Below are 18641 nucleotides of genomic sequence, written 5' to 3' on the forward strand. Positions count from 1 at the left end.
TTTCGCCAGGCAGTTTTTGGCTAACCACGCTGACTCTGCCAGGATCCTGCACTGAGACTGTAAACCTCAGTAGGCTCTTTCAGTAGAAACACACATATTTTACAAGCATTTCTAAAGGACCTGTGATTACAGTAGGTACTTGGATGGACACAGATTCTCTTAGGGAAAGATCGGATTCTCCAAAGTAAAATAGTAACAGAATAAAATATAAAACAGAAACAATTATTTAAATTTTTTTATATACTTTAATATCTATGGACAAAAACACCATGTAAGAACCAGGCAATTCTTTAGTCCCTTTGATAAGAACATACGTGTATTATCCACCTAGTCTGGCAACATTTAACATAGAAATTGTAATCTGTTAAAAGCATAAATCACTACAATATTGCAGATGCAGCAAAAAACCACGCCACCCAGCTTCTGGGAGATGCAGTGTAAGTGAACATGAATGCACTGGAGAAGAAAAGACTACAGATTTCTCACAGTCTTTCTGCTCCCAAAGTCAGATGCAGTATACTAATAACAAATCATATTTACACAAGAGGCAAGAGTAGTATCTGAGAACTTTATTACTGCTAGGCAAGAGGTCCCTAAGCAGTGCACAGATCACAAGGGCGAGAGTGCAAGCTCGTTTTATTTCCTTACTCTGGGCAATGTTTGCAGCCTGGACTTTATACACTGTACTTTACTGTTACCTATCCACATTTCCCTTCACTTCCCTTTGTTGCGACGGCGCCGCACTACAGGAGAGAGAGTGAACACCGAGTTCTTTGCTTCACAGTAAGCTTAGCTAAAGGACAGAAAAATTATTCGTGCGCGTATTCAACCACCACAATTAAGTTCTCTTATAAAAACTCCGCGAGGCAGAGGAGAGGAGCAGTTTAGCAGCCCAGCCCCACTGCAGGCCCAGAGTCCCCATCCGTGCCCGGAGGCCCTCCCGCACCCCGGCGGGACGGGACCGGCCCTGCCCGAACGCCCCCGGCCATTCCGGCCCCGCGCCGAGCGGGCGGGGCGGTGCCGCCCCCCGCCCCCGGGGGAAGGAGGAGGCGGGGCGGCTTCGCTCGGCGTCCCCGCCATGAAACAGCCGCCTCGGCCCCGCGGCGGCCCTTTAAATAGCGGCCGCTGCTGCCGCCGCTCCCTTCGCAGTGGAGCGTCGAGCTGAGCCCGCCGAGCATCCTCCCCGGGCATCCCCGCCGCCTATTCCCGCCGCCTATTCCCGCCGCAGCGCTCCCGCTCGATCCGCAGTAAGTCTGCAGGCTGGGGCTGCGGTGCCGGCCGCGGGTCCCGCCGCTGCCGCCCCGGGGGCCGGGCGCGGCCGGGAAGCCGCTCCCTTCCCGCTGCGCTCCCAGGGATGGAGCCCGCGGGGTCGGCCCTGCCCGGGGAGAGCGCGGTCAGCTCGGCCCGCTCCCTTCGCCGCGGAGGAGGCGGGAGCTGCGGCCTCCTTTTCCTGGCCGAGGGGCTCCGGGGACCGGGCGCGGCCCGGGGTCCCGGCCCGGCCGGCTCTGCCCGCGGCCGTGGGGCCGCGCCGGAACGCGCCGTGCGCTGCCCGCCGCGGTGGGCGCTGCTCCTGCCCGGGACTGCCGTGGCATCAGCAATTCCCCGGCCCCAGGATGGTGGTGGCGGTGGCAGGATTCAAAGCGACCACAGAAACGCTTCCTCAGCCGTCTGTGTGTGCTGGCGCTCTGCTGGAGAGGGGCAGACTCCAAAGTCTTCCCGGGTGGGAGACGGGAGTAGCAGTTCGTTTCAAGAGACCAGCTGTAAGAAAATATTTCTGGGGCAGCATAATAAAATCTGAAATCATCAATACTGTGAGTTCCTTGAATTGTTGGCCACTGTTTTAATTTATAGCTCCTGATTTTCCTTTCCCCCCTCCTCTTACCAGAGCAATCATGTTTGAAATTAAGAAGATTTGCTGCATTGGTGCTGGTTATGTCGGTGGGCCAACCTGTAGTGTTATTGCCCAAATGTGTCCCAATATCAAAGTGACTGTCGTGGATGTCAATGAGGCCAGAATCAATGCCTGGAATTCAGATACACTCCCAATCTACGAGGTAAATGTCACTGTTGTCTCTTCTTCCAGCCAGTGTTGCATTTGCTTGCTTCCTGCCACATGGCATTTCCCCATAGCCCATTTCTGAAGCTTGTCAAGTTTAGCACAGTAATGCCCTTCAAAAAGTGTATTCTGGAACAGCTGCTTGTCACTACTGCTCATTAAACCAGATTTTTTACATAACTTAATATGGCTGATGCAGACAGGTATTAATGATTATATGAAGGGCTTAGTAAGGAAAATGTAATTCTGTATATAGTGAGTTGTGCTAAATCATGCTGAGTTTCTTTCAGGACCCAATTTAATCATAACATAGCCCTCTTGTTCTGTTATGGATATTATCTGTGGTGCTGTAGCACCATAAGAATGTGTAATATTGAATTGTAAGCTTTATTCACATTTTGAATACTGACAAAATCCAATCTGTGCTACTCAACTTTAACTATGTTGAAAGATGGGGTCAGTTATGTTCCTGATTCACTTGTACCATAAACCTTCAATCTGACCTGGGAAGGCTAGGCCAAATAGATCTGTCACACTGTCACTCCTTCATTACAAAGTGACTTGAATTTCAAAATATGTAGAGCAATTTTCTATTTTGCTTCTCTTAGCACTTTAATTTTCTACTCTTTTTCACCCTAAAAGAATAGGTCTCTTTTTCTTTCCTTTATTCTTTCATGAGATATATATTTTTTAGTTTTTACAGATTTGAGTTCTTTTCTTTACTAAGAGTGAAAACTTATCTTCACTTGTCTCCCAAAGACAAGGCATATGCCTGGTACTATCAGTTATTCTTTTGCTATAAGAAGTCTGTGCTGTAACACTAATGCACTTTTTTTCCCTCTGAAAACCAAAGCTATACTGTGACTAAGTGAAGATGAATAGACCTCCTTTGTCATACAAATTCAAAGGAAAATGTGTATAATGTTCAGATTAGCAGGTGAGACATGAATAAAGGTTATGAAAGCAAGTACTTTGTTTTCTGTAAAAACTTAGACTAAATGAGCTAAAGTAGACCTAGTCTTGGCATGCTTTTTTTTTTATTTTTTTTTTCCTAAACCCAAAGTCACATCTGTTTCCTGGAATGGTGTCATTTGCTTACAACGAATGTACAAAAACTGCCAAGAGTTAGTTCAGACAGTTATAAAATTGAGTCATTGCACAGTGAGGGTTTTGTATCTTTTTTGCTTTGGGTTTTTTCTTTTCACTGTCAGAAATTGTCTATTGGGCTGCCTTTCTATTTACATCGCAGGAAGACTGTATTTGGAACACTTGGTGGGTTGTAACGTGTTATTTTGCCTGTTCTGACTTTTGTTTTCCTTTTAAGTAGGTGGCATTTGATATAAAATGAGACAGTAAAAATGTCTTGCATAAGAAAGCTTCTGCTTTTTCTTCTCTCCATCCAGTGAACCTTTGCCTTTCTGGCATTTACTCAAATATCTAACGTCATGATAGGTGTCTCAAGTTGGAGATTTGATTGCCAGGAGAAAGTGTATGACTGTTCAAACAAAAAGTAAAGGCTTCTTTTATCTATGACAACTATATCTTAGTTAAATTCTTTTTCAGACCATTCTCATACAGAGGGTTGCTCACACATGTGTGACCTCCTGCTTCTCTTGCCTGAGTGGAAGTGTTAAGGGAAGGGAAAATGTTATGTGTCTCTGGAAAGAATCTCATCATATTATGGCTGTGATTCTTCCCCCTGTACATGTGGTGCCATGACAAGCTTAATCTGGCCCAAAGATGGGTGGTTCCTAAAAGGAGTGGTCTTGATCACCCATGTGTCTCTGCTGCCTATCTTTCACTGGGTCTGGGCTTGCTGACTGGGTGGAAGACTTCTTTGTGGGCTGGGTTTTTTTTTTGTGCTGATCAGTTTTTGAATCTACTTAAAATCCCTCTACAGGTATTTCTTTAATTGTTGCTCATGGTAATAGAATTAAGCGTGGGAATAACTAGAGGCTAAAATCTGGCTGTACAGGTAACAGTTCAGTGTGGTGAAAGTTTCAAGACAGCATTCTGAGCCTTTTGAATAAGAAAGGGCTTTACTTTTTTCACAGTGTAAATCTATAGAACCTTGACTCATGGCAGACTGAAGACATGCTGCACTGAGGGGGGGGAAGTCTCTCTGTATCTGAAATGGTTTGATCATACAGTTTGTTGTTTTTCTAATTGCATTAACCTTAATTTATTTTTTTTTCCAGCCAGGGTTAAAAGAAGTAGTAGAATCATGTCGCGGAAGAAACCTCTTCTTTTCCACCAGTATTGATGATGCCATTAGAGAAGCTGATCTTGTATTTATATCTGTAAGTTTAGTGGGAGAAGGTGGTTGTGTTTGTCTTTTTTTTTTTTCTTACTTATCAAATCATTATGTTGGTCTTCTTTCTGCCTTTGTTTTGTCACATAGTTTCAGTTCACAATGTCATGTCACTGTCACAGATTCTTGTCTTTCTGCGTACTGTAGGAAGAGTGTTAAGTGAGATTTTTTTTTTTTTTAATAGCCAGCAACACCTTTGACAAATGAACAGGTTCTAAGTCAAAATGGTAATGATGTTTAGTTTGGTTATGTGTATGGAATCTTAGAGCTGAATGTAGTGCAGCTCTGTCATGCAGTGTACTACTGAAATCTATGGGATCTTAATAATACTGATAAAGTTCCTAGAGAGGGATGCAAAATCATATGCTGGTTATTGGATTACAAAGATGACTTATTTCTAGAAACTTTTAAAAAAATAGTGTATTAATGGAAGACGGGATGGCTTTAATACTCTAGCTTTAATATTTTGAAGCTGTTGACACCACTGGAAAGAGGATCCAGTCAAATATGAACAGTGTGACCTTGTGTAATTTAGAATGTTGTTACTAATGCAGAATCCTAAAGAATTGTTTGCTATTTGTCTTGATAGGCCACAGTCGAGGGCTTTTCTATTACTGAAGTTCTTTTTTCTTGAGAGCTCCTCTTTGTTAGGGCACTGTAGTATGGAGCTCTCTTTCTGATAGTATTTTTCTCCATTCATTAAATCTAAAATGAATGCTGTGTGGCTGGATGACTGCCACTATTACTGCCCATATATTGCCACCTGTTCTTGGTTCAAAACATGCTGTTGCGTTATACATGTTGTTGCCATTTCTTCTTTCAGTTTGTAATGAAAAGGACCCCCTGTCTTAATCTAAAGGACGTGTTTTCCCTCATGTTGCCTTTTCTTTGTACTTCAGTGTAGTGATTTTCATCAGCTCTACACTTGGATTTCACTGCAAAGTGAGTTTAAACTATAGCTAGCTGCAAGGTTCTTTTGTGAACCTTTGCACTCTTAGTGTGGGACAGGTAACAGAAGGTGGCTGGCCATAATCATGAAGAAATTACTTGTGTTTCCAGAATAAGGACTATGTTTCACCAAAGCCTGTAGAGCTGCTATGAATTGCACTTGTTTAAATCCTGTTTGAATAGAGGCCAGCGAGCTTTCTGTAGAAAACAAAATGGGTAATTGAGACAGCTAATAGCTGTTCATCTGATATGGTAACCAGAATAATTTTGGGGTAGAAGAATTTTCCTTCCTCTGGGAAGGAAAAGTCTGTCAGTCTTGGCAATTTCACCTTGCCCTTAACACAAGAGTTACTGACCTGCAACATTTCTACACCTTTCATGTATCTGTAATTAGGTTAATACTCCAACAAAGACCTATGGAATGGGAAAAGGCCGAGCAGCTGATCTGAAATACATTGAAGCTTGCGCTAGAAGAATTGTACAGAATTCAAATGGCTATAAAATTGTCACTGAGAAAAGCACAGTTCCAGTACGTGCTGCAGAGAGCATTCGTCGAATATTTGATGCTAATACAAAACCTAACTTGGATTTGCAGGTAAACATAAACTTTGAGTTGTGTATTTAAAGGCTGGTTGTTGCTTTTGTCTTTTATTTTGATTTTTGTTTTTTTCTGTGCCTGTAGGTGCTGTCCAACCCAGAGTTCCTTGCAGAAGGAACAGCCATCAAGGACCTGAAGAACCCAGACAGAGTGCTTATCGGTGGAGATGACTCTCCAGAGGGACAGAAAGCTGTCCGGGCTCTTTGTGCTGTTTATGAGCACTGGGTGCCCAAAGAAAAAATCCTCACAACCAATACGTGGTCATCAGAACTTTCTAAACTGGTTGGTGTTACTCACTGCTGTTTTCTGCAAAGAGCAAAGGGTAGAAGTGAGACAAAGCTCAGAAGCAGAATTTCAATGATACTGAGTGATGCAGCTAGGAAATACAGATGAGGCTGGGAGGACCCAATATGCATGTCAAAGGATATTAATCTCTTCCAGTTATCTCAGCTGAGCTAATAGATGATAACAACTTTCCATGAAGTCATTTTCTCACTCTTATTGCTGTGTTATTTATTACTAAGAATAAACCTCCAGTGCTGCAGAAACTGATTGCCTCATAAAATGCTTCAAACTCTGCAAATTAAGCATTACAATGTTTCACTTAGATCCCATTAACTGGCATCTATGTATTAAACTAGTTATGTTACCATTTTGTATGTCAACAGAGTTACATAGATACTGAAGTAATCCTTTCAGTAGCAACTCCCTTTGGTCTGTGAACATCTTCATTTCTGGAAAAATAAAGTTCTTTACTATGCTTTTTGTTTACAGGCAGCTAATGCTTTCCTTGCCCAAAGAATCAGCAGCATTAACTCAATCAGTGCTCTGTGTGAAGCTACAGGAGCAGATGTTGAAGAAGTAGCAAGAGCTATTGGAACAGACCAAAGAATTGGAAATAAGTTTCTCAAAGCCAGTGTTGGTAAATGAAAAATTCCTACTTTTTTCTTTTTTTTTTTTTTTTTCCCCCTTGGGCTTCTTTTTAACAATGCAATAGGCTTACTAGTAGTGTTTTGAAGTAAGTAATCTAAAACTCTAAAATCTTCTACAGCATTAGAAATGCTTAATTCATGAAAATATTGCTGTAGATTACTAGTATAAATCTCTTTTTCTGGTTAAATGTCTAGGACTGAGGTTGCTCTAGACCCTGGCAATCTGAAACTGGAGAGTGCATGGTTTATCCTGCCTGAGACACTAGAAACAAAAGCTGCAACTTTATTTTTCTGAAGCATTGTGGGTGATAGAGCTCTCCAAGATGTCTTCCCAATTTTAACTGCTGCAATTTTGTTTGGCAGTTGCTGCCAGTGGCCTGAGAGAGGATGATACCTCTAGGTTGGAATGTGTGATGGCAGCTTCTAATTTGTAGGATGAATTCATAGAATCATTAAGGTTGGAAAAGACCTCCAAGATAGAGTCCAACCTTTGACTGTTCACCACCTTGTCAACTAGACCATGGCACTAAGTGCCACATCCAGTCATTTCTTGATTAGATTTACTAGAGAGTAAAACATCATAAAGTGGTGACAGTACATCAAACTTTGAAACTTCAGAACAAGACTAAAGCCTTATCTGTATGACTTCAAGCTAGAAAGTGTGACTTTAAAATAACCTTATTAACTATAACCTAACCTAGAGCCTATGTAAGAGTGAAAATTAGAGAGCAAATACATTACCAAAATTATTCTTAGATCATTGTAATTCCTTCCTGCAACTGGACATGCCTGTCTCATATTGGCCTTTTCAGCCACCAATGTGCTTGCAACAAACATGGGTAGAGCCCTTCCCAAATCTTTGTTCGTGAAGCCCAGCCATGATGATAATTCCTTCCATAATGTGTTGTTTCTGTGATTCTGCTTGCTGAGCAAAGTTCTAGGTTCAAGGATCCCTCTAATTGTCTCAGTTACCCCTTGGTCAGCTGTGGTGATCTTTGGTTCTTGGCAGTGATTAGATATCCATTTGGGGATGTGGGAGGAAAGACCTTAATGTTAACACACTTGTTCTGAGAAATATTAATCTAAATCTTGAGGTGGGGGGAGAGCAAGCCCAGGAGCTTGTCCATCCACTTATAATAAGGTAGCCCATAGTTGCTTTTTTTCATACCAATCCTCAAGTCTAGGTTAAAACTTTCATCAACTTCACTGGAACCTGAAGCAGATTTTAAGGCTTCTGTAACTGACAAAATAAGTAGGTCCAAGAGTTAGATTTTGAGAGATTATTAAGGTTTTTCATTTACTAGCAGTGAAATACTAGGAAAAATTATAATGCTAACTGTGCCAATGATTACCAAAAACTACTTGATTCCAAAAATTGGCTTAGATCAGTACCATAGTCACCTGTAAAATAACCATTTACTCTTTCAGGGTTTGGAGGTAGCTGTTTTCAGAAGGATGTCTTGAATTTAGTGTACCTCTGTGAGGCACTGAACTTACCTGAGGTAGCTCGCTACTGGCAACAGGTACAAATTCTTCACCATTTTTTTTTTTGAGAGGGTGATGTTTCTTCAGCACTCAGCTTATAAGCATTGTCCACATATATATAATCTGTGTTTCAGCTCTAAGGAGCACATACCTTAATGCTGATCACCTTAATATTTTAGTGGCATTTGATACTTGTGGGTTCTTAGGCTTTCTGGGGGTGAATTAAGTTGTCTGGATCAAATGATTTGGGAAGTTGTCTAAAAGCAGCAATAGAAAATGTGAAGTACAAGCATATGGTTCCTGTCCTCTTCTTGCAGTTGGGTATCTCTGTCCACTTTGAATTCAGAACTTGTGATCTTTTCCTCAGGGTCTACTTTTATGGTTCTGAAAGAACTGAGTAGAACTTATTAATTTTTTTTTTTTAATAAACACGATTGCTGTTGTTCCCCAGTATAATGTTAGGAATGGTTGGGAAGATGTAGATGCTCTCAGGCCTAGCTCCAATGCAACAATACTGTGATACTCAGTCTGTACTAGCAAGTGTTTCCCTATTAACACTTCACCTTTCTTCCCAGTCCTGAATGAAAAGCAGCTTTGAGATGTGTGGTGTGGTCAAAAAACCACCTATGTTTTTTTTGTCCTGATTTATCTGTGGTGGTCAAGTATAAGGCTCCCTAGTGGATGCCCCCAGAACACCAAGCACACGATTTGCCTACCTTATTAGCAACTTTACTTTCTTTAATCTTCATTCTAGGTAGCCTTTTTCCCCCCTCACTCTTCTCCATCCCAGTCTGCTGCCAAATAAACAACCTGCCCATAATCATGACTTCATCACTGGTCAGTTGTGCTCCATCTGTACTGAAGTACAGTATTTCTTATATCATTATCTAGGTCATCGTGGCCACATGGTACTGTTCATGGGATTACTTAGGCTTTTTTGCCTTGGCAAGATTCTATTCCCCCAAAGATCCCTAATAATCCCTTCAAATGTTTGAAGCTTGGCTGGATCTCCCTCGTAATTCCCTCATAACTACCTGTAAAACACAGCCATGTCTGAGTGCTCTTTGTGACTTCTGTCAGCTTCTTCCATTACCTGTGATGTCCAGTGGCTCTCTATGTTCTGTTCAGGTAGTTTAACTTCCAGCCAGGGGCTAGTCAGCAGTAACTTACATTAATTGCTTGGGACAAGGAAGACATGGGTTTTATGCCATCTGCCTTCAAAGGTTTGGATTGACATCTTCCTTAAAAACATCCTTCGTTACAATAGCCTAGTCCATGGTGGAGAGGCTTGTGATTCCATCAGTACAGAGACCTTGTGCAAGCATCCAGGAGAGGCTTGGTTCAGTATAGGACTTGGATGCATTGCTACAGTAGGAAAGAAGCCAAGCCATAGGTTCTCATGTTTGCTTCAAGAACTACTGCTTTTACTAAGTGTAAGATGTAAGCAGACAATAGACAATCCCTGGAACAGTGGGAGCTGCAGGAACCAGCATGTTACCTCACTGATAATCTAATGTATAGGGGAAAATTAATACTGTCTTGAAAGAAAAACAAAATTAGTTTGGCTCTGTCCTCTGAGATCACAAGGGTCCTTCTCAAAATGCAACCTACTTGGTATCTTGGCAACGCAAACACATAGAAACACTTAGAGTTTGCTCTGTCTGGAGGTTTTTTTTTTATTTAACAAAAGCCTAAAAGGTTGCGTTGGTACTGTAAAAAAACTAGTTAAAGTACTTTTAGTGCTTTTATGCTCTCTTACTCTCTTTTAAGAGCAGTGTTTCTCTATGGCTTACTCAGCTGTGGATAAATCAGATCGTAAGAACAGGTGCTGCAGAGTTAGGGTAAGGTAAAATGCTATGCTCGTGTAGTGCAACCCCCTGCCTGCAACTCTGCTTCCCCAGAGCACTGTCATCTCACAGAGGTCTGTGTGCCCCAGCCCACACTGGGGGCTCAAGGCATGTAATGCACACATGTGCACCCATATAAGCAACTGTGTGAGCCACTTCTTTGTGGCCTGAGTGCTGCACTCTCAGCAGCCCATGCACATAGGACAGCTCAGACCAGATGCAAATTCTGCAGGATATGCTGATCGGAACAGTCCCAGAATCCTAAGTTTTATTCTCTCTTGACTTTAGACAGGGTAGGAGTCTCTAATACCAGAATCTTCATTCCTTGAAAACTTAACCTACAGAAAGAAATATATTCCTCTTGCCCTATCAGCTGTACCTTCATTGCCTGACACTGCCCTGTTGAATTGCAAAAATCTCACTGCTTTCATTTCTTTTCCTCAAATGAATCTAGTTCACCAATATCCTTCTACTGTATAGTTTGTTATATATTTGTTTTGTAGGCTGCTGCTGTTAATTCTTGATTTGGGTTAATTTCAAAAACCCAGAGGGATGTGTGTAGGTCCTTGCAGTCCACTTTGAATACTGACTGGGTGGGGGAACCTACCTTTCCTATTCGAACAGTGACCCCAGTGCCTTCTGTGTGTAAGGGCTGGAGATCAAAGTATTGAAGCAGGCTGGAGGAAAGCACAGGAACAGCTTGTGATTGAACCCACTTTTGTTTAATAACAAAATAACAAAAGTGAGGCATTTAAAAATGTGGTTGAATTACACTAGTTTTGTGTATTGTTATCTGTTAGTGTGCATTAAAAAGGCTAAAAATGTTCTCACAGTTGTTACACGTGGCGTGTAAAGAAGTGTGGGTCTGGCAAGGGGATGTCCATGTGACATCAAATACTCTAACAATGAAATTGTATTCTAGGCAGAAACATGGAAAGCAATAAGTTATAGTTTCCTTAAAAACAATCTGAAAAAAACCTAGACTTTAAACTAGATAATGAATGATAGGATGTGTGTATGTGTATCTGTAGTCACTGATTAAAATAGGATTTATCTCATAATTTGATAAATTAATTAAATTTATCTTTGGATTACTTATGATACTGAGTAAAAATATGTAGCTTTCTCTTTTAAGCCTCTGTTAAACTTGTGTGGGTAGCTTGGCTTGATCGTTAATAGAATCTGTTTATAGTTAAAATGTCTCCCTTCTGTACCATCATGCCTTATATCATTTCAGGTCATAGACATGAATGATTATCAGAGGAGAAGATTTGCTTCCCGCATCATTGACAGCTTGTTCAATACTGTCACTGACAAGAAGATTGCTATTTTAGGGTTTGCCTTCAAAAAGGATACTGGGGACACAAGGTAAGAAAGCGAGCACAGTTCACTAACATGGATTCCCTACAGTTGTCACCAGCCATGCAGCTAAACCCCCCAGTTGAATTGCATTAATAAAAATAGATCAGATATGGGACCCTTCATTGCTTGTGACTGAATTGGTTTGTAAAAAGGGTTGGTCTTTCTTACGTGGGTGAGACAATTGATTCTTGACCTCTACAACATACTTGACTCATTCAGAAGATCAAGCAGATAACTCTATTTCTTGCTAACTTGCATACACAAAGACAAATTTTGAGAGTCCTTTCGTTCTCCACAGAAATGAATGCAAACATTTTTGCAGCTGGTTCTAAATTGCTGTGTAAAGCCAAAGTTTTGGCTTTGTCTCCTGAGGGTTTTTATTTCTGTTTTCTTGTGAAGCTCAAACTTGATACAACTCTTCAACTGCAGTTTGTGGGGGATGCTTATAAGCTCTGTGCCTTCTTAATTATGGTCATTAGGAGTCCTGGGACTTACTATCTCTCTTGCATGACTTAGAAAGAGAGATACAGACTTGGTTTTCATATTAGTCTCCTTGGTGTCCCTCAAGATTTCAGGTTTGTTGCTGGTGTGGTTGCCACTAAGATATTGAATGTAAAACTGTTATAAAAGCTTTGTCATTGCATATAATGATAGCTGAAGACTTTCATTACTTAGAACATGCCACTTGGTTCTTTAATTGATTCTCTTCCCTAGGGAGTCATCCAGTATCTACATTAGCAAGTATTTAATGGATGAAGGAGCAAAGCTCCATATATATGACCCTAAAGTACCTAAAGAACAAATCATCTTGGATCTCTCGCATCCCGGTGTCTCAGAAGATAACCAAGGTAAAAATGCTCATGTGAAGCTTACTCCCCACTTCCAACCCTATTCTCAATATACAGGGGTCTGTTTAAATATTACACATTCATTTTCAGCATGACATTTGTGCTGTTGGTTACACTTACTAGAAGGTTGTCATAGCTCAGAGGATTACTCTAACTCTTCTCCCTTTCCCCGTAGCTGTTATAGATAAGTGCTAATTCTGGACTATTGTATATTTTTCTTTAGATAATATTCATTTGAATAGATGCCAAGAGTTTTCCCTCTGCATAATTAAAAGAAGGAGAGACTAGTGCCATTCTGACAGCTCCATTTTGTCTTGAGTTCTATCTTGCATTAGTTCCTTCTTGCGTATCTAAAATGGAAATAAAGAAGTAGTTCTGGAATTCATGGTTGAGCATTCTCTCTTCCTTCATATCACTTCCAAATTCATTCCAGCTTCCAAATTTCTTAAATTAAAGAAGATGTTAAAGTAATCATCTGTGATTAAAAATTTCTTGGGGAGAAGCAGGGAGTATTTGGGACCTCTGTTTTCTTATTAGAAAGGGGGGGAAATGGAGTTGATGGAGGGGGAGAATAGATCAGCCTTGTAAAGGTGAAGAGAATGGAGGAAAATGAGCTGTGATGAAGAAGAGTGAAGGGTGGACATTGTTTGTAATGCCCTTGAATTTAGAGGGAAAGGGCAGGCTGGCCTCTAGGCATCTACTCAGGCAGTCAGAGAATGAAGGCAGCCCCCGGGAGCCATGTGTATCTTCTCTAGTGTGAACTGAGTGTTAAATAGAAACTGTGATGTGCTGCTATTGTACAGACAGTGACCTTTGAGAGCTGGCATTTGAACATGCCATAGTACCTTCTAATTCTAGAGATGTGCTTGACTGTTCACATCGAATTTGAATGCTGGACTTGAAACATTTAAGTGCTCTGACACTATTCTGATGCCAGATACAAGCTGCTTTCATTTAAATAAGTAAAATCAAAGTGACAAATGTCTTGATAGAAAATGTCTCTAAGTGAGTGACTGCTTGTTTGTGCAGGGCAAGGAAGGAGACTCCTTTGCCAGGAGTATGCCAGATTGATGCTAAAGGTGTGTGCAGAATAAGACTTTATTTTCCTTCTGTTACAGTGTCTCGGTTGGTCACTATCAGTCAAGATCCCTACGAAGCCTGTGATGGAGCTCATGCCCTTGTAATTTGCACTGAGTGGGACATGTTTAAGGTGAATGTTATCTTTATTTTGAACTAAAGGAAAAGAGAGGAAGTGTACTGTTATTTATTTTATTTGCTTTAATTACCCTTTACAGGAATTGGATTATGAACGTATTCATAAGAAAATGCTAAAGCCTGCATTTATCTTTGATGGTAGGAGAGTTCTAGATGATCTCCACAATGAGCTACAAGTCATTGGCTTCCAGGTAATCAGCTGGCTGATGCTGCTTATGTTTCTTTCCTTTTGTTCTCTTTCCTCTTCAATGACTGAGTAGCAAGGGAAAAAAAACCTTTTCAGGTAAGGATTTAGATGTAAACCTGTCTATTCCTAAGTCTCTTCACTTCTGCTCTCTTCCTCCATTATCTTAATAGAGCATCAGTCAATGAAATTATTAAAATTCAAGCTACTTCAGAGTATGCCATCAACATTTAGCAGTATAAGCCTTAGAGTCATAGAATCATTTTCCCCTACCTAGAAATTTATTTTAATACCACTACCATAAAAAAAAAAAAAAAAAAAAAAAAAGACAGGGTATACAAAGATGTATCTGAAGATAAGTCAGTGCTTGAGTGTTAAACTGGAGGTTAGAAAAGTTGACTGCTTAGTCCTTTGTGATCAATTAAGATCACCAAGAAGATCAGAACAGTGGTGTTTGTTTACACCAAAGAGAGAACCCAGAAGCAAATGCTTAACTTTTTATCTGAGCATTTTGCTAAGATAATAGCAAATTCTACATCAAATTATAACCCATGTCATATTTCTCCTAGGAACTTCTCTTCTGAAGTCTTTCATGGCTTAAAGGCTTTCCAGATCACAGACTGTACCTTTGCATTTCTTTTATGAAATTCTAGTTGAATTTTTAACCAATTTGTGAGTTTGCCATCCAGAATCCTGTTGGTCACCCAGGTTTATTATACAGATTTTTCATTCAGAATATCATTACAAAGACATTTAACAATTGACCTATATTCTCTGCATAAACTATTAAAATGGATTTTGTCTATAATGGACAATATTTAAATTTTTAGGGCCCTAGTCTTTAACTTCCCTTGTTAAAAGCTGTTGGATTAGACAGCCTGATGCTAATAGTAATTCCATTGTATACTATCAAAACTGATGAATTTGAGTTGCTTTAAACTTTTTCTTAAACTGGCATTTAAATAACTTATAGCACACCTACCACTTCAATTATAACCCGTTTCCACAGTGGAAGCTTAATTCAGGATATATGAATGTGAAGCTCTGTGATTCTAGGCAAAGTAATTTCTCCTCAGGTCTCAAGCAGGGAAAGCCTTGACTGAAGGGCTTGAAGCACTTTTGGCATAGACATAGATTTTTGGCGTTTGACCAATAGTAAAATTGCCAAATCCCTGAATAATCTGATAGAAGCATCTCGGCCAGACCCAGTAAGAACAAAATCTACAAGCCAGATGCATGTTTCAGGTGTTTCATTCCCTGTACTCCTGAATACTGTGATTATTCGTATAATGGCTACAGGATTTCTCTCTTGATATTTTTTCCCTGTTTAAGCTACAGTTATTGACACTGTTTGTGAACCAGCTTGTATAAATTGATCTAACCAGGCAGTTGAAGCTGTTAATGGACAGTTATAGTACATACAGCTCACTTGACTCTTTAAACAACTCTCTTCAGAGTTAACTCAGCTATCTGTCTAGAATATACTAATCAAAATTTTGTTAAAATAGTTTAAGTATTTTGTCTTTTGGTGCTTTGCATCTGACCTGCATTATTTAAGAGGAAAGGTACAGCTCTGCTTATTTACTGAGTGTCTGAACTGTCTTACTGGTTGGTGTTTTGTTTTCTACAAGCTCCGTCCTTAGTGACTTACATTAGTGTGACCTAGAAATTAGAGTTACTTGCCTTGCTTTTTGAATTTTGCAGTACCTGGTTTGTGTGTGTGTTGGCTTTGTTATGTCCTTTCTCTTGGATAGTGTTGGCTGCCTTTAGCCTTTCAGATTTGCGTTGCTTCAAAAAAGCAACCTGCAATAAGGAGGGAAAAAGATTTTTCAATGCTAATGTAGTATAAATTTTTAGGAAAAGGAGTCCAAACCTACATTTTATGAATACCAAGAAATATTTTATGGTATTTGGTAGTCCTATGGAAGCTGAGGCAGGTGAATATTCAAATTAGCAAGATGTGGCTTTAAGTAGGTAAAGCAGGCACCTGCGAAAGGCTGGTTGTTTGCTGGTTTTTTTAAACAAACTCTTTGCAACTCCAGTGACAGAAACTGTCCCTGGGCACACTGTGCTTTGTGGCTTGTGTTATTCTAGTGTTCATGAAATGCAGTCATGATCCTGAATTTAACTTGTAGGTTCCTCATAGGCTGCCGTGATTATGTTAGCTTGCCACACTCACTTGTTATATGTGTTTTCTGTTTCAGATTGAAACAATTGGGAAGAAGGTGTCAGCCAAAAGAATTCCTTTTGCTTCTTCGTGTGAAATTCCTAAGTTCAGCCTGCAGGACCCACCTGTCAAAAAGCCTAGAGTATAATGTTTAATAGGTACTGAAGGAATTCTGTGGATTTTCTTAGTGAAAATAACTGTAAGCCTATGCTTTTTTGTAAGGAATTATATTTTTCATAAACTAAACCAGTTTTAGAAATGGTACCTGATACATGTGAAATCAGTCTCTTTTCAAATCTATTTTTATAGAAATTTTTTTTTGTTACTGAAGATGGTACAGACCTGTTTTTAATAATGAATCATCTTTTAAGTGGAAAAGTTACTTTCAAACTGCAGATTTCTGCTTCCAGAAATGTTCCTAAACAGCACTTTAAATGTTTCAAGTGACATGAAAGCAAAAGAAATAGAATATCCTTTTACCTTAGTCCAGTTATGGACGATGATCAGGAACTCTGGTCTTACCAATTTTTCATTTTCTTGTGGGGTGACTCTTTGCCCAGTTAAACGCTTGCTCTAACTGGCATTGAAATCAAAAGATCAGTTCTTAGTAAACTGGCAGGCTTTAGGTCCAGCCCTAAAATAGAACTGACTGCAACAATAACACCCCATTCCTGGCTGGGATCAGTTGGCAGTGATACAGTCTGAACTGCATCTGTTGGAAGCTGGATAGTTCTGCATGCATCAGTCGTGTCATTAATGCAGGTGTGGACCAGCAGCTATGAACTGATCCACTGGTAGATCTTCAGTTTTGATTCTTTGGTTGTCTTGCCTACATTCCATGTGCAGCCACACAAATTATTGATTTAATCAGATTCCTGGGGCAGGTATTTCCTAAGTTACAGCAATGCAACAAATCTTCAGCAGAGGAGCATTCTGCTTGTTTGAACATTGAACTTAAGCAGAATTACCTTAATTTGGTGTCAGCCCAAGTAGAAAGCAAATACTGGCTTTGATTGTTACCTGATGGTTATTTTTTTCCTTCATTCTGCTTACATACTTCATCTGAAAGCAACTTTTTTAATGAGTCTGCACAAAATTAATCTCTGCTGTGAAGAAATTATTAAAAATAAATTCAGCCCCAAAAGTTAGTCAGCTTGCTACCTCATTTAATTAGCAGGAATAAATAATTCCTATGTTATCTTGATATTTTTGCCTTTACTGTTACTTTATTTCTACCTGTTTTTATTATTCTCAATTGGCCAGTGCTATTAAAATCCTTGAGATGACAGTGTTTGTGTTTGGCTTATTGTATGGGGTTGTGAAACCGAGGGGAGGATAGAGAAGGATGACTATGAACAGCTTTCAGTCTAGAAGGTACAGATGTCTTAGTTGAATAATATAGTGTTGGGATACTAGAGAATTATCCTGGAACTAGTCACATAATACCTTCTGAATTTATGCAACTGGTGTGCCTTCAAGAATGCTGTGTTAATAGTTAAAGAGAGGGTAAGATCAGGGTCTTGATAATGAGGGCTATCACCATAACTTTACCCACAGAAATGTAGGTACAGTCAAAGCTTTTGAACAGATACTTGAAGATTTAAGGAACTTGTATAACAATACAAGACACTGGTACCTGACTGAAATAGCTGTATCCTTGAACCAGATGCTTTCAGATTCTGCACATTGGTGGCTTTCACATAGGGGCTTACTCTGCAGCAGTCACCTGGCACTTAGGACAAATATGCCTCAGGCTTTTTGTCCTGCTGTAAAATTCTTCTCAGAGGAGAACATCAGAAGCCACTCAAGGGGAATGGGATTTATGGGGGCTCAAAACCAAACTGTCATCTTTCATCATGCTATCTCCCTCATTGATTAGTGCTGCTTTCATGCCACACCCACAGAGCAGGGACAACCCTGGGATGATGGAGCTGTGGTACTTCCAACTGGTAGATCATCCCGTGATTGCAGATGGGCATCCTCTTGGCTACCTCTGCCCCCATGGCACCTGGAGGGGCAGGCTGGTCACCTCTCCTTGGGGATTACGAAGAGGGTACTGACAAGCTGTGCTCAAAGGATTTCTTGTCCTTCACTAAATTCAGGTTAGCACAGCAGTACTGCAGGGATTATCTTAACCAGGAGGGTGAATAGAGGCATCAGAAAATCCAGATGTTTTTCAGAAATTTGCACACAGCTGTAGTAGTAGTGCCTCTGTACGTCCTTATCAGTTTGTTAGTCTTGTGTGAAGTGTTGCTCTTGTTAGGAATGTGCAAGTATTCATAAGCTTCCAGTGGTTTTTCACATGCCCTCCCAAGGAGACAGAGGAACTAGGTGCTATACCCCTATTCCTACCCTGTAGAACTTGATTTTGCTGTATTGAGCTTAACATTTCTACTGTAAGTTGAACATCTACAGTAAGTTGCCTCCTGCAGACTTAATCAAAGCCTGAATAGTGACTTTTGGCTTAGTCATAAAGATGTTAGAAAACAGTCAAGTTCATTACAGTGGGATCACTCTAACTCCCCTCTCTTGGGAAAGTGGGGAGGAGCAGATCCTTTCTGGGGAGCAACAAGGGGTAAAACTGGTACTGGTATTTCCCTTGCTTTCTTAGAGTCAACTTAGTTTCTTAGTGGCTGCATGCTTTTAGCAGGACACTGGGATTGTGGGAACATTCCTTCAGGATACAGC

The 18641-nt window shown here is 40.4% G+C and overlaps 1 protein-coding gene across 1 annotated transcript; it reads left to right on the top strand.

Moving 5' to 3' along the window:
• The first annotated feature begins 1034 nt into the window (after positions 1–1034).
• On the top strand, positions 1035–17241 carry UGDH (UDP-glucose 6-dehydrogenase). The gene is made up of 12 exons (XM_064653006.1): positions 1035–1247; positions 1886–2054; positions 4255–4356; positions 5710–5910; positions 5998–6195; positions 6688–6835; positions 8274–8368; positions 11415–11545; positions 12254–12387; positions 13506–13597; positions 13683–13793; positions 15991–17241. The coding sequence occupies exons 2-12, from the start codon at positions 1893–1895 to the stop codon at positions 16099–16101; spliced, it is 1485 nt and encodes a 494-aa protein (XP_064509076.1). The 5' UTR covers positions 1035–1247; positions 1886–1892; the 3' UTR covers positions 16102–17241.
• Positions 17242–18641: the final 1400 nt, after the last annotated feature.

The sequence above is a fragment of the Pseudopipra pipra genome, chromosome 4 (genome assembly GCF_036250125.1).
Source record: "Pseudopipra pipra isolate bDixPip1 chromosome 4, bDixPip1.hap1, whole genome shotgun sequence".
Lineage (NCBI taxonomy): Eukaryota > Metazoa > Chordata > Aves > Passeriformes > Pipridae > Pseudopipra > Pseudopipra pipra.

Excerpts from the sequence above, each read along its gene's own strand:
- UGDH (XM_064653006.1), top strand. The coding sequence starts at position 1,893 with ATGTTTGAAATTAAGAAGATTTGCTGCATTGGTGCTGGTTATGTCGGT. Across the intron at positions 6,836-8,273 it reads GTTTCTCAAAGCCAGTGTTG|GGTTTGGAGGTAGCTGTTTT; the intron begins GTAAATGAAAAA and ends TTACTCTTTCAG. Across the intron at positions 13,598-13,682 it reads CTGAGTGGGACATGTTTAAG|GAATTGGATTATGAACGTAT; the intron begins GTGAATGTTATC and ends TACCCTTTACAG.